At 46.4% G+C, this 14,265-nt stretch overlaps 1 protein-coding gene across 12 annotated transcripts in view; it reads left to right on the forward strand.

Moving 5' to 3' along the window:
* Window positions 1–12,437, forward strand: part of GGT1 (gamma-glutamyltransferase 1) — a 66,459-nt gene extending 54,022 nt beyond the window's left edge. For 9 of the 12 annotated variants that reach the window (XM_025199328.1, XM_025199324.1, XM_025199322.1 and 6 more), the window contains 7 exons: window positions 1,341–1,490; window positions 2,144–2,280; window positions 3,064–3,251; window positions 4,572–4,699; window positions 5,775–5,887; window positions 8,835–8,948; window positions 11,392–12,435. In XM_025199328.1, the coding sequence (XP_025055113.1) occupies window positions 1,341–1,490; window positions 2,144–2,280; window positions 3,064–3,251; window positions 4,572–4,699; window positions 5,775–5,887; window positions 8,835–8,948; window positions 11,392–11,535 (974 nt within the window). In that variant the 3' untranslated portion in view covers window positions 11,536–12,435. Of the gene's footprint in view, window positions 1–1,340; window positions 1,491–2,143; window positions 2,281–3,063; window positions 3,252–4,571; window positions 4,700–5,774; window positions 5,888–8,834; window positions 8,949–11,391 lie in introns of all 12 variants that reach the window. The other 3 variants (XM_025199332.1, XM_025199331.1, XM_025199326.1) reach the window with 2 other exon arrangements.
* The last annotated feature ends 1,828 nt before the right edge of the window (window positions 12,438–14,265 follow it).

Raw genomic sequence — 14,265 nt, forward strand, 5'->3', positions numbered from 1 at the left:
TGCTGCCAACCATGGAGCCCAGGCTGCTTGCAGCAGGGCTTGCAGCTGAGCCTGCCTGACTCCCACCCACTCTGAGCCCAGCCCCCCCACCAGGATGAGGCTGGCGCTGCCCCTTGCCAGGAGCACCACACCTTTTTGCAGGCTTAGCTGTGCGGAGTGGGTGGGTGGGTGGTTGGGCTGATGGCAGGCTCTGGGCCAGGGCCTCAGCCAGCTGCGCTGCAGCCTGGGGGCTGGCTCCCTGGGGAAGCACAGGCTTTGGCGGGACCAGGGCATTGTTGGGTCAGACTTTGTCCAGTGGCCCAGGAGCCCGGCTCCGTATGCCTCCACATCTGGCTCTGTGCGTCTGTGTGCACACGTGTCTGGTTCTGGGTGTGTTCTGGTTCTCTGTTTGTGCACGTGGTTCTGTGTGCATATGTGTATGTCTAGTTCTCTCTCTGCTCTCCTTTTTTTCTTTCTCTCTCTTATTTGTCTCTTTTTTTTTTTTTTCTCTCTCATTGCAACATGCTCAACAAAAAAGGAATACACAACAACAAAGGCAACATTTATGATTATCAAATATACTAATATGCAGTACGTCCTGCCATGTACCCCCCAGCCCTCATTTTGTTTTTCTGGCTTGCCAGCACTCCGGCACCTTCCAAGGTAGACTTTGTGGTTTTTTCGGCACTCCAGACAAAAAACGTTGCCTACCCCTGAGTTAGACCTACCAGGGCACGTGAAAGATGGATTATCTATTGTGAGGTACAGCCTCTGGCACTGGCCTACAAAGCACTTGATCTAGGACCCTATAATGTAAATTATATTCTGCTTGTCTGTGGTGCTTGGACTCCATTTCTAGATGGTGACATAAGCATGTTCTCTACTAATGTACTGTTTAGCTGTTCAATGTTCATTAAGGCATTTACACATCGCTTGGGCTCGACTTCATGCAGCACTTTGACCCTGTGTCTGCCTTAAGAAAAACAGTTCCTTTCTCTGGTTCTAAATGCTCTGGTTCTTACTTTTTGTGGTAACTCCCTTTTTTGTATTATGGGATAGGAGAAACCCTTCTGATTTTTAAGGTCCAGGATCTCTGTAAAGCTCTCCCTGATGGATACTAACCTGACTAGAGTTTTGGGTACCACCATGCTGGGCCCATGTGCCCAAGTGATGCAAGGTATTCAGTTCAGAGTCCAAAGGGCTCCATTTTTGCAAGCTCTTTTTGCTCTGTGCTTCATTCTTGGCATCCTAAGTCCACTGCATTTCCACCATCAGAAGCCATAATAAGGACATAGGCTCTTGCTGCCCTTGACTACTGCGTAAAGACATGGGCAACCTCAGACAGTGTTTCTCTGTTCTAGGGGGCATCATTACAATGGAAGACCTGAGGGATTATCGTGCCATCCTAACTGAAAATCCTACGCAGATCCAAATTGGGGAGTTCAAGCTGTACACGCCCAGTGCTCCATTGAGCGGTCCAGTGCTAGCTCTCATCCTAAACGTTCTGGAAGGTAAGAGCCAAGCCTCAGTGAGCAATGTCGGACACAGGAGTGAGCATAGAATTTGCAGAATCAGCTTCTGTTCCAGCTGTGCTGGAAGAAGCAGGTAAATGGCAGTAGCATTCTGCATCAGACCTGGTTCTTAAGTAGCCAGCGTATACACTGGGTATGGCAGATCTGGGACTCATTCCTTCAATTCCATAAACTCAGAGATACAGCTGCAGGGTGTGAAAGCTCAGGCTTGGATGAAAAGACTTCTTCTGAGAAGCGTTCTTCCATTATCTGCCTATAGGGAAGCTAGTGAGATTAACCTATACGTGACATTCTTGAATACTGTTTTTTCCCCCTGCAATCATTACACGAAGCACCTTGGATCACTTTAACACAGTAGAAAAACCATAGCCTTTTTTCAATGCTGCTGACAATACTTTTTGCATTGTCAGCTTCCTTTTTTGTCTTCATAAGGCAGAACAGAAATGGTGAAAAGTCCTAAAAGAAAAAAAAACATTGCAAAACCAGAAACAGCCCCAAAGGGGCTTTGACCATATTAACGTCTTCAGTTGAATAGATTTCAAGCTGACCATGTTTTGCACTCAGTCCCTGTTGGTTACCCCAGGGCCATGTGCTTTCAGATGTGCTCACATTGTTTTTTCTCCTGTTACCAGGATTTAACTTCTCTGGTGACAGTGTCAAAACCGTGGAGAAAAAGGGTCTGACTTACCATCGCATTGTGGAGGCCTTTCGCTTTGCATATGCCAAGAGGACTTTACTGGGGGACCCAGAATTTGTCAAAATCAAGGAGGTAATGGTCAGCAAGTTCTTTTTGCTTGTCTAATGTAGTGTCAAAGTTGAATGGAGATTGGCTTGTAGCCTGTGAGCACAGGATCCCAAATAGAGGCAAGGATGCTTCATTGCCACTTGTTGCTAGCAAACACTGTACTGCAGCTCTGAATCCAAGTGTAAAGTCTTATGTTACAACTGATCAGTTGTTGCACTGTCAGGGGTAGAATTGAGAGATGCCCTTACCAGGGGTATGGGTTTAATTTCCCAATATAATTTACAAATATAAAAAAAGAGAGGGAATATGCGCTTCTTACATAGCGAAGGAAGTGTTCAAAGCTCTCTGCCCATGTTCACATGATAACCCTGCAGCATCCCAGTGACATGGGAGTAGCACCATGACAGAAAATGGAAATACAAGTAAAAGAGGAGGCAGAGGCTATACAGTGGATCAGAGCAGAAGCTAGATGTCTGCTCCTTCTGGCTCCCAGCTGTGTGGGTTCCAGAAGAATGAACAATAACTTCAAAAGGGAGGTGATAAGAGCACAGGCCCAGGTGCTACTTAGAGATGCCAGCACGCCCAGTAATTTTTTCTGTAACACTCAAAATGCTGGCATAGCTCAATGGGTTCTTCTTTCTGTAAGAAGCAAAGATCCCAGGGTGTTGAACAAAGGAAAGTTGGTAGCCTCCTTGCTGGACTCTGCCAGCTTTTCAGCATCTGGTGTGACTCTCTTTCCTGTTGGATTCTACACCGTAATCATTCAAACTAATTAGTAACACTGGGTTTCATTCCTTTTTCCAACAGGTGATCAGCAACATGACGTCTGAATTCTTTGCAGATAATCTACGGAGGAAAATCACTGACAACATGACCCATACAGTTGACTACTATGAGCCAGAGTACTACACTCCAGATAATGCCGGTACATCTCACCTCTCCATTGTGGCCGATGATGGCAGTGCTGTGTCCGCCACCAGCACCATCAACCAATAGTATGAGCTCAGATGTTACTTCCAAGTAGGCCTCTGCCATCTTCATAGTGGTTCTGTGGTTGGTATAAACATCACTGGACTGGTATCTCCATAGTGGGTTAGTAGTTGGCACTCTTTACTGAGTCTCAGGTTCCTATAAATGGCATAGGACTACTGTCCTTAGTAGAACTTGGTGTTATACAAGTGTTATGGGACTGGCTCAATTTGTGTTATAGATTCTGTGCTCTTCTTGAGTCAAATCCACAGGAATCTTTGTGCTGAGGGCACTTCACAGCTCAGGCCTGTCATAGTCTCATGCTTAGTAAGACCCAGGATATATAAAGTAGGAGCTTCTATTGCAATTCAAGCCTACCCTGGTTTTATTTTGCAGTGACTATTCCAACCCCTTCTTCCCTCAGTCTCGGCATCAGAGTCCCCTGTGGCACTAAGATGCATCTTTCCCAGTGCTGCATTGACTGCCACTCTGCTTTTCTGTCTCCCTGTTGTCTTGGGGAAACCAGGATGCGAGAAGCTGTGTTCCCACAGCTGCCCTCATTGTTATCAGAATGCTGAGTACTGCATTGTCCTAACTGGTATGCATCTAGGGAGAGAGCTTGTTCTGACCAGACTGAGACCAGAAGGCGCTTTTCTTCCTTCTGCTTAATGTGACTCTCTTTCCTGATGTACATATCTCAGGAGATTTAAAATCTGCCCTATGGAAACAACTCTAATATTGGGTAATGGTGCCACTGAATAAATTAGGTATAAAACACTGGCCAGTTATAAAGGGAACTCTCTTTTTCTTCAGCTGTTCAGCTAGCTAATCATGAATGTTGGCGAAAGCAATGTGCAGTGGGCTTTTGGTGAAACGCTGTCTCCTCTGATTAAGATGAGTCTGGATCAGCTTGTGCCTCAGGCTCTCCCCATGATGGGATGAACTGGAACCCCAGTGCCTCTAGCTCTGTAGTCACCAGGAAAGTTTCCATCTGGAGTTCACATTCTGGCATGTTTGGACCAGACTGGGTCTACCCTTTGACTGGGCCTGGAGACCTGGGACAGGATTTTCTGCTGCCCTCATACCGTGCAGTTCTCTGTGTAAAGTCCATGTAAACACAGGATTCCCTACTCATGACAATCTATCTCCCCTGTACAGGACAAGGTGAAAGTCGGGGAGGAATCGGTCACTTTCCTTGGACCCTGGGGCTAGTTTAGGCCTACCTGTTAACCTTGGAGCTCTCAGAACACAGGCCTATTCCTTTTTGGCTTTTATGCAATCTGTGGTTCACCTGAAGTTTGGGACTTTGCATCTGATGAGCCTTCTTGACTGTTTGTCTTGTTTAGCTTTGGCTCGGATGTCCGATCCAATGTGAGTGGAATCATATTTAATGATGAGATGGACGACTTCAGCTCACCTTTCATTGTTAATGGATTTGGAGTTCCTCCCTCTACTGCAAACTTCATTGAACCAGGTAGCTCAAATTCCCTTCCCTTATCCAGTATTGGGGTTACCTTTTGCATACTAATGGCTGACTACAACCCAGAGGACATTATCTCTGCTCTCCTAGGCTAAGTGAGACACAGGCCTGGAGGCCTCTAAAGTCTCTGTTATAGGTGAGAAATCACTCAGTTATGCCCTTTGCATCCCTGGATGCAGTTGCTATGATCTGTGTATTTTTGCACCTTCTGGATACAAGCTTTTGAAGCCTGAAGGAAAATGTCTTTGTGCTTGTTCCCTGCTGCCTCATGCCCTTGCAGATGAACTTCAATCATTTCAAGTGAAAGGTGTCAGAGCTGCAGGGGGCCTTTGACATCACAAATCAGGCAGACAGTGGGAGATGGCATAAGACTACTCAAGATGCTCAGCTCTGCAGCATTAAAGCCCAGGCTGGCAGTGTTCCAGAAGTGATGGCTGCTGGTGCTTTGTATCACTATTGAAATGCCTTGTCTCAATGTTTTCTGCCTTCCTCCAGTGCCTTTGGAACGTGTAACAGTCCAAACATATTTGCTGTCCCTTGCTCACCTTAAAGGCAGGTCTGCTCCTCCCTTTGCTAGCCTTGGGTCTGTTTCTTTGTCAGTAACATGGACTCTGAGAAGTGCACTGCCTGCCTGTAAAGCACCTCATCAGTGATCATGGAGTATGATGAGAGGACCTCATACTAGTAAAGGGAGCCACCCCCATCAAATCTAAGGCTGCAGAGGTTCCCATCCAAATGTGGAAGTGATCAAGGACTTGATACCTTGGGCTGGGTCCTGAAACTTAGCAGTGCCCTCCAGTGTATGCATACATGGAACTGAAAGGCAGACTTGTTCCCCATGTGTCAAGGGCAAGTTCACTTCCTCCCCTTCCATTATATCAAGGGGAGGGAGGTTCAGAAGATGAGCCTTGGGCACTTGTGTACTGAACCAGTATAGATGGCTGCTGCCACTGGCTGGCAGGTCCACAGCTTCATAGAGTTCAACACTAATGGGGCTAATGAGTTAAGAGCATGGTGGAGGTCAGAGTGTCTATGCAAACACAAATTCATATTGGTGTTCTCTTCCCAGGTAAACGTCCCCTGTCTTCCATGTGCCCATCAATACTAGTGGATAAAACAAATAAAGTGAAGATGGTGGTTGGTGCTTCTGGAGGGACAAAAATAACTACAGCAACAGCACTGGTATGTCATGCCATGGGATGAGAGGGCAGAGGGAGATAGCTGAGAGGCAGGCCAAGGTGGGGCAGGAGGCTGACTTTTATACATCAAAGACCACACACAAGGTCACTGCATAGAGTCTGGCAGTTTGGCTTGTTGTTTTTTTTTTTTACTGGGAAGGCTGAACCTGATGAACTTGCTTTGAGACCTGAGGCTAGAAGTATCCATTGTGACCTAATCTAACCTTCACCCAGTAATTTCTAAATCAAGACCAGATATGCTTATTCAGCTCTAGCTTGCATTTTCAAATGACATCTAATGAGTTTGTGATGGAGGACAATGCCCCTTACTGAGTTCTTCCAGTTGTTAATCATCCTTTGCTGTTAACCTTTGCACATTTTATTTCTGGTATGAATATACCTAGTGTCAGCTTCTATCCATAAAACCCTGTTACATCTTCTGCCAGGTTAGAGCCAACTATTATCCAAACTCTTCAGCTGATGAAGTCATCTCTTAACATCCCCTTGGATAGCTAAGTAGATCCATCTTCTTGAATTTCACTGAGGCATGCTTTTGAAATCTCGGATCATTTCTGTCACTTCTTCTGAACACTTCCCAGCTATCAACCTGCTTTTCAAGTTGGATATTAGAATTGGATATAATTATAGTAATGCTGGAACACAAGGGTAATATTAATCTTCTAATCCCTCTTGATATTCCTCTCCTTTACGTAGCCTAGGCTTTTCTTCCTCTCTTTCCTTATTGCACTAAGGGCTTACTTTCAGCTAGAAGTCCTGTCCTTGTAAATGTTCCTATATTCCAGGATACACTGTCTTCAATCTTGTGCGACTTGCATGTGCTTGGTTCCATTCTTGTCACGGGAGCAGATAGCCATGATGTTACATGATAGCTAGGGAGTGAGGCAGAAGATACAGCTTCTATTTTCAACTCTCTTATTGACTGACTCTTCTTGGGTGCATTAAATAATTTCTCCCTCAGTCTCCCCATATCTGAAATCAAGACAATGCTCGCTTATCTTTGCAAATCTATAGATGAAAGTACTGTATAGTAGTAGTGCATAAAATTGTGATAATTTGAAGCTTCATTTGTACTCAACCTTAGTATGATACCTCCTAGCTGAATCATTCCGCCACGCTCTGAGATCTGGGCATGCCCAAATCCTGATAGTCTCATGCATACTTTGTACTAAATTCTGTAATCAAGCAAGACACTATGTACAGATACAGGCAACATGAAAGAGTTGCATTTATATCTGATACCTAAAAATCAAGATGCTTCTCCTAGCTGCCACTGAAAATAAGATCACCCCCCCAATAGTTTGCAATAAAACCCCTTCATTATACAAGTATAGAGTGTGGCCCTATTGTGTAAGCGCTCTTGCTGAGGGATCTTTTTTTATTATTCAGGACACTGGATAGTTATGATCACTCTGTGTTATTCAGTGACATAAAGTGAGGTGCATGTGCTGCATTGACAATGTACACTCTTTATACAGAATGGTTCATTTCTTCAAAGTGGTATTTTAAAAGTGCTCCTTGAAGGCATCTGCTTATGTAATTGCTTTAGATTAATGCCCCTGGAAAGTGTCACACATCATCTGTAGTTGCCTCCTTGAGACTGTGTGCAAAAGAGCTTGTGTGTCAGTAACACTCATCCATCCTCAGGGACAAAACCTCATTCGGGGTTGGGATCACACTATCCCAAGCTTCTATGTTGTGCCCTAATGCCATGAACTGCTTTGGGGCACTGTTGATCCAAGTGCACTACAAGGACTGGACCAGCAGAGGCTGCTGTTGAGCTTCATTCTTTCATATAATTATTGAGCTTTCAGTGAGCACATCAGTCACTGGCCTTAGACTCCAAAGTTCCCTACTTAACCAATGTGTTTTTCTGGAAGCCTTGTCATCTGCATGGGACCTGTTTCTCCGGACACTTTCTCACCTGCTTGCCTAGGTGTGCTTTACGGCATGAGGTCAGGCACTGAAACTCTAAATTTTAAGCTTCACTTCAGTCTTCTGGAGAAATGATGAGGTCCCTTGGCTATGGTGGCTTGCAGAGCCAGCATCACAAAGCAGACTGCTGCCCCTCTTGTTTACCACTTCCTGTGATAGTCACTCACCTCCCCACCCTCCTTCTTTGGGCTCTGCTGAGATGGGGAGGGGGTGACTGTTTGCACAGACAACTGCACAACTCATTTAGCAGCTGTGAATGCCCCGGGCTCTAGGCATTTCCAGATTCAGGAGGCTCACTCCTGGTGAGAGGGAGGAGCTCAGCTGAGCAATTGAGATCTAGGTTTAGGCTCTGACCTCTGCCCTTAATGTTGAGCTGTGCTTGGCTGAGGCCAGTGCGAGGCTAAGATCTGAAGAGAGCCTTGTGCTTGCTGCTGTTGCCACTCACTGCTGTTCTCCCACCCACTGCACTTCTGCTGTTGTGGTCTAGCCCCTTCCTACTTGCATGTTCCTCTGCACAAGGCATCCAGCTGAATTTCACACTGGCTTTCCCAAGCTTGGGCTAATTTTATGCAAAGCATTTCTAAACACAGGCCTACAGCCAAGGGCTACCTGAGGCACCAGTGAGGGCTTTGGGGGCAAGGAGGCTTGCACCAGCTGTCTTTTGTCCTTGGGTCCCTCTTTCTTTGGGCTGTTCCCACTTGCCAGTAGCCCCAAGTGCCAATTTAAGTAGAAGGGGGTGAGCCAGGCCTGAGGAAACTTTGCTTATACTGGTTGCAGGACAGGGGTCTGTGTGTAGAGGGTGCTATGTGGCTCTAGAGCATGGATGAAGTCATTCTCCTCAGCCTGGTTAAACCAGATCTAAGGCCCTGTTGTGCAGACAGGGATGCACAGAGCTGACATCTGCAGGCTCCAGCTCGCTGTCACTGCAATGACACCAGCACTAGAGTTCCCTGGAGACAGGCCATGCACTGACACCTGCGGCTTTCTGCCTCCTCCAGGCAATCATCAATGCCCTCTGGTTTGGTTACGATGTTAAGAAGGCCGTGGAAGAGCCGCGAGTTCATGACCAGCTGTTTCCCAACGTCACTGAACTGGAAGAACAAGTGGAAGAGGTTGGTCAGTTTGGCCTGAGGGAGGATGGGGGAGGGGTGCAGTGACTGGCTCTGTTTTCTGTTTTGCTGGGGAAATGCTCTTGCCATGTCCCACTGCACAAAATGTTTATTGCTTCAAGGATTTCCTAAGGTCAGATCTTTTATTGGACCAACTATGTAGCTGGGAGTAAGACAGACAAGCTTTCAAATGCAAGACATCCTTCCTCAGGATAGGAAGCCAGGCACAGCAAGAGGGGAGAGGCTAAGAGAAATTCTCAGGTGTAGCAGACGCACACATCTGAGAACTTCTTTCAGCCCCTCCTCTGCTGTGTTTTACTTGCTGTGCCTGAGGACGAATGTCTTGCATTGGAAAGCTTGTCTAACTTTATTCCAACTCCATAGTCCAGTGAGAGCCGTCACCCTGAGAAACCCTCACCTCATGTAATTTCTGGGCCATTGTGGCCATATCGCTCTTACATTAATGTGGCTTTAAGAATAGAGCAGGGCAAAACTCTGGCCGTGGCTAAAGCCAAGAGGTCCGAGTTTCCTGTCCTGTCAGTGCCTGTCATGTGGGTTTGCACTTGATGAAAGCTGCCACCAGAGCCCTTTGCATGAGGTGATATTTGTTTTCCTACTGGTGCCCCTGCTTGTGGATGGGCTCTGGCTGCAGCAGGTCACTTGGCTCACGGGAGCAGCCTGGCTTTGCCAACACACCGGCCCCCTCTGCAAGTCTGACCTTTTCCATGTCTTTTATGTTGAGGAAACAAAATCCTGGATAAAGGAGAACACTCGGAGCACCCCTCTCCCCCCCCAACTTTTGCTCTTACCTGGGAGTGGCTAAAGGGACCCTTTTAGTTGCTGCCTTGTCAAATTTCATTAGTGCTTGTGGCCTCAAAGTCGGCCTCAAGACCAGTTGCGGTACAACTGCAATATGGTGGAATTGTCTTACAGGCAAGAGGCTCCTGAATTGGTCAAATTTTGCCTGGAGTCAGCAGGTTTTGCCACATGGAGCTGGGCTGAGCTAAATGTGAAACATTTCCAGTTCATGCCAGGAGTGGGCTAGGTTTTGTTACTGTCTGCTGAGTTTTTTGAAGCAGATTTTCCTGGATCCTTGCCTTGGTTGGGCAGATTTGGCAGCTCTTCGCCACACACACGCTCTGGTAGCCAGCTGGCTCCACTGAATTTTGCCACCCTACTGGGTTTCCACAAGCAGCTGGCTTTTTCCTGCTTTATGCCTTTGCCACATGCTGTTGTGCTTTCCACATGCAGCTGCATTTTGATTTGTTTCACCAGATTTCCCTGCACCATGTGCTGAGTTCCTGGGCTTTTGTGGTGCTCTGCCAGGTTTCTGCTGCCTTGTGATGGGCAGGTTTACCACTGTGCCTGGCAGGATTTTTATAGCATGACCAACCCACCTCCTTCCCCCTCCACCCCTTTCCAAAAAAATTGTACCAGGATTTTTCCACCCTGTCTCCTCTTCTAGATTTCTCTCTTGTGCTGGTTTCAGGTGCTTGTTAAATCATTGAATTTCAGTGGGTATGAACACCATTCTGCTGGATTTTGCTGCATCCTGGTTTTGCTGTCTTGGATTTATGCTGGCCTGTTCCGCGCTTGGCCGGCTGTTACCATTCTCTGAGACTTTGCTGCCGTGCGTTCAGGCTGTTTTGTGCTGATCTCTGTCAGATTCCGTTTTGGCCTCTCCATGTTTTCCTGTCTTGTGCTGCACTTAGCCCTGTTTTCCTGTGCTGTGCTGGGTTTTGTCAAAGTCTGCTTTTGCTTTCCAGGATTTCTCCTGGCCTGTGCTGCACTTAGTGGGCTTCTGCTGCGCTCTACTGGATTTTGCTGCTGATGGTGGATTTTGGTGGATTCTGTTTTTGCTTTATTCCCCCCAGCTTGCGCCCATGCTCTCCTGTGCTCTCCCATGCTTGGCTGGATTCTGGTGGACTTTATTGGAGTTTTCTTGACCTGCCTTACACTTTGTTGGATTTTACTACACTTGTTTCTGGTGTTTGGGGTTTTTTGCCACACTTTTTTTTGGTGCCTTTTTAAAAATTTTATCACCATCTTTCCAGGCTTTCTTTCTTGGCTTTGTTTGATTTTATGCTAGACTCTGCCACACTTTGCCATGTTGAACTGTACAGTTGCTGGCTATTGCCATGTTTTGCTTGTGCAACTGTTGCCTCACTCTCCCACTGTTGGATTTGGTTTTCCTGATTTTGATTGATTACTGGTTTGAGTGATTTGATTTCTGTCCCACCTACTGCAACCCTTCCACCTCAGAGAAAAAGTGGAGCTTGCTGTTGTAAGGGAAAGAATAGTGATCTATGTAAGAGAAGACGGGCTGGGAGTAGCCCTCAAACCCTGGGCAAGGGCACACCTGTTACAGTGTGTGCACAATGTAACCTGGATGTGCCCGCATCATATGCATCTCTTGCTGCATGCTGACTGTGTATCTGCCTTTCAGGGCATTGAGATGGAACTAAGGAACAGGAAACATGATATCAAGCGAGGTAACACCGGGGCTGTCGTCCAGGCAATTATGAGGACTGGTGACGGTTGGGCTGCTGCATCAGATTCCCGGAAAGGTGGTTTCCCTGCTGGCTACTGACCTGGCTTGAGTTTGCTCTGGGAACCTGCTTCTTCATCAGTCTACTGATTAAACCCAGGAGGAGGAATGGGCAGATATAGTTGAACACTGCAACTCAGGGACTCGTACAAGAAAGAGGAGGAACTTGCCTATGGTTCTCTTACTGGATCCTGGCTTGGTGGCCTCCTTGCCCATTACTGAAGTGCCTTACGGCCGACCACGGCACTTGAGGGGAATGCCTTTGTGCCAGAAGATATAGCATCTGCCTAAAAGGAGTCTGATCTTTCTTCCTTACCCCAACTTCCTTTCATACCTACTGAGCAGACCCTTCCTGCGCAGAACATTTGTAGGTCTGACTCCTTACAGCTGTAGACGGCATTCGTTCGTCTTTCACCTTTACCCAGCCTTTCCTCTAGCAGCAATGAAGCTCCTAGCAGAAAACCATAATGGAGTTTGAATGGGACTCTAGGTATTGGCCGCCTGATGAAGACATCTGGCTGAAGGGCAGGGGGAGAAGTTCAAGAAGCGTAGTGTGGTAACCCTTCTCCACAAAGATCACCGCTGTTTGTTTTAATAGAGTATCTCTTTGGTTCTCATTGCCAGAGCTTGTTCTTCAGGCTGAGTGGGTAGCTGAGGTGGTTTTTCACGTCTTGTTTGTTTTTATATTTCTGTTCAAAGAGTTTTAAAGGGAAGAAAGCAGCTACCTGAGTAATTATTTTTCAGCATACATAAAATAAAGGCCTACGGAGTCTCATGTTCCTCCTTTCCCTTGCATAGTAAGATAGTCTGAAAGGAAGCAGGAGGGTCGGTCTGACAATGGCTTTCCAGCAGTTTGGCTTTCAGTTCGCTACCCCGTGATTTGAAAATGGGACAGCGAGCCCGGGCCCTCTCAGGGACTCATGACACACAAGCTTTTCTCCTTTTGCTTCAGGAAGCATTTAAGTTTGGTTAGCATAAAGCACTGACCACAAGGTCATAGTGCCTATATACTTGTGGCTGTCCTAGTACCAGGCCCTTGTCCTTGGAAAAGTGCAAGGCTGGGTCTTTGGCCGAAATACATATCCCTTTAACTTGGAGTTGCTGACAAGTTTTAGCTATCATCCCACTGGCAAGAGTAGTCACTACCTCTCCCAGGGAGCTGGGGTTGAATCTCTCTGTTTGTACTGCACTTTGAGATGTTGCCATATGCTAGCAGGTAAGATCCAAGCACCCTTCAACCCTACTGCTTTTCACTTGCCACTGGAAGGGAGAGGTGTTAAGCAGCATGTGGTATCCAACTGCATGACATTAAGCAAACAGCAGCTGGCCAATCTCTTCCCTGTCAGAGCTGAGTGAAAGGCAAGAACTAAACACTCACAACTGGTGTAAAACAAATTAGCTTAAAAAAAATATTTGGACTAACCTGAGGTATTAATATAAATGACAATAGGGAAAGTGTTCAAAAGGAAGTGCCAGCCACCATTAATTTTTAGGGATGCTTATGCAGGCATCAGCGCTGGTGCTTTCAGATGCCTCATTGGAAGTCAGTGGCTCTTCTATTCCTCTACCTACTCAATTTGGGTCTGCACAGAAAACTGCCCTGTGAATTATTGGTAATAATCTGGAGTTTTGGTTGTTGGTAGTGCAAAAGAACAAGCCTGAGGGTAGGATTTATTTATTTTTTTGGGGGGGTGGGCAGGGGGTTTCTGAGACAAAAGGTTAGAATTTAAGTAGGTTTAAAAATGGCATTCTCAGGTGCTTGGACAGAGATGCTTTGGAAAATGTTCCTCTTGCAACTTTTACAGTAGACCAAGTACTAGGGCTAACGCTGTTGGTGGCATTACACTGCTCCGATACTGACAACACGTCATAGTAAGGTCAAGAGAGAGAATGCAGCAAGGTCCTGTCTTCAGAGATCTGGACTGACTTCAGCTGATGGTGCAATTCATGGAGGCCCCTCTCATTCTAAGAGTTAAGGCTCTTTGAGGCTAAGTTCCCACCCAGGCAGTAAGAACTGCACATGTATGGCACTGAACACAACACAGAATAATCCCAAAGTGATTGCTGGGGCTTTGATCTAATCATTTAAATGGATGCCAGCTGTCCCAAATCGGACTACTTTTAGAGCTAGGTTATTGCCATTATTTCAAACACTAAGTCTTTACTGGATGAGCAGAGAATTGGGGCCAGTTTCACAAAAGTTGACTAGAAAAATACTGTCTGGTGCTCTGCATCATTTAAATCGGGGGTGGGCAAAATGTGGCCCGTGGGCTGGATGTAGCCCACCAGGCCATTCTATCGAGCCCACGGGGCCCCTAAAATTTTTTTGAAAATTAATATTTATCTGCCCCTGACTGCCTGTCATGCAGCCCTTGCTGGCTTGCCAAAACTCAGTAAGCAGCCCTCCAACAGAAATAATTGCCCACCTCTGATTTAAATCATGTGTATCACGGCTGTATACAAAATACTAACTGGCCCTTCTCTTGGCATCTCCCTGCACGTGGAGAGAGGTAAGAAAAACTAGGTTCAGATGTTCTGTGCCCAAACTGAACACCTGGGTGTTATGGGGTATGGTGAGACCCAGTATTGATGTGTTGGATGCAACTCATTCTTCTGACAGGAATTATGTCAGTGTGAAGATTTCTGCATTGGCCCCTGCATTGTGCAAGAGCCTTACCTTGAGCTTAAGTCCTGCCTCATGTATGAAAAAATAATTCTACTTTCCAGAAGAAAGGAAAGCTGTATGACAGCACAGCCAGAGCAACAGCAGGA

Source organism: Alligator sinensis, unplaced genomic scaffold (assembly GCF_000455745.1).
Source record: "Alligator sinensis unplaced genomic scaffold, ASM45574v1 scaffold505_1, whole genome shotgun sequence".
Lineage (NCBI taxonomy): Eukaryota > Metazoa > Chordata > Crocodylia > Alligatoridae > Alligator > Alligator sinensis.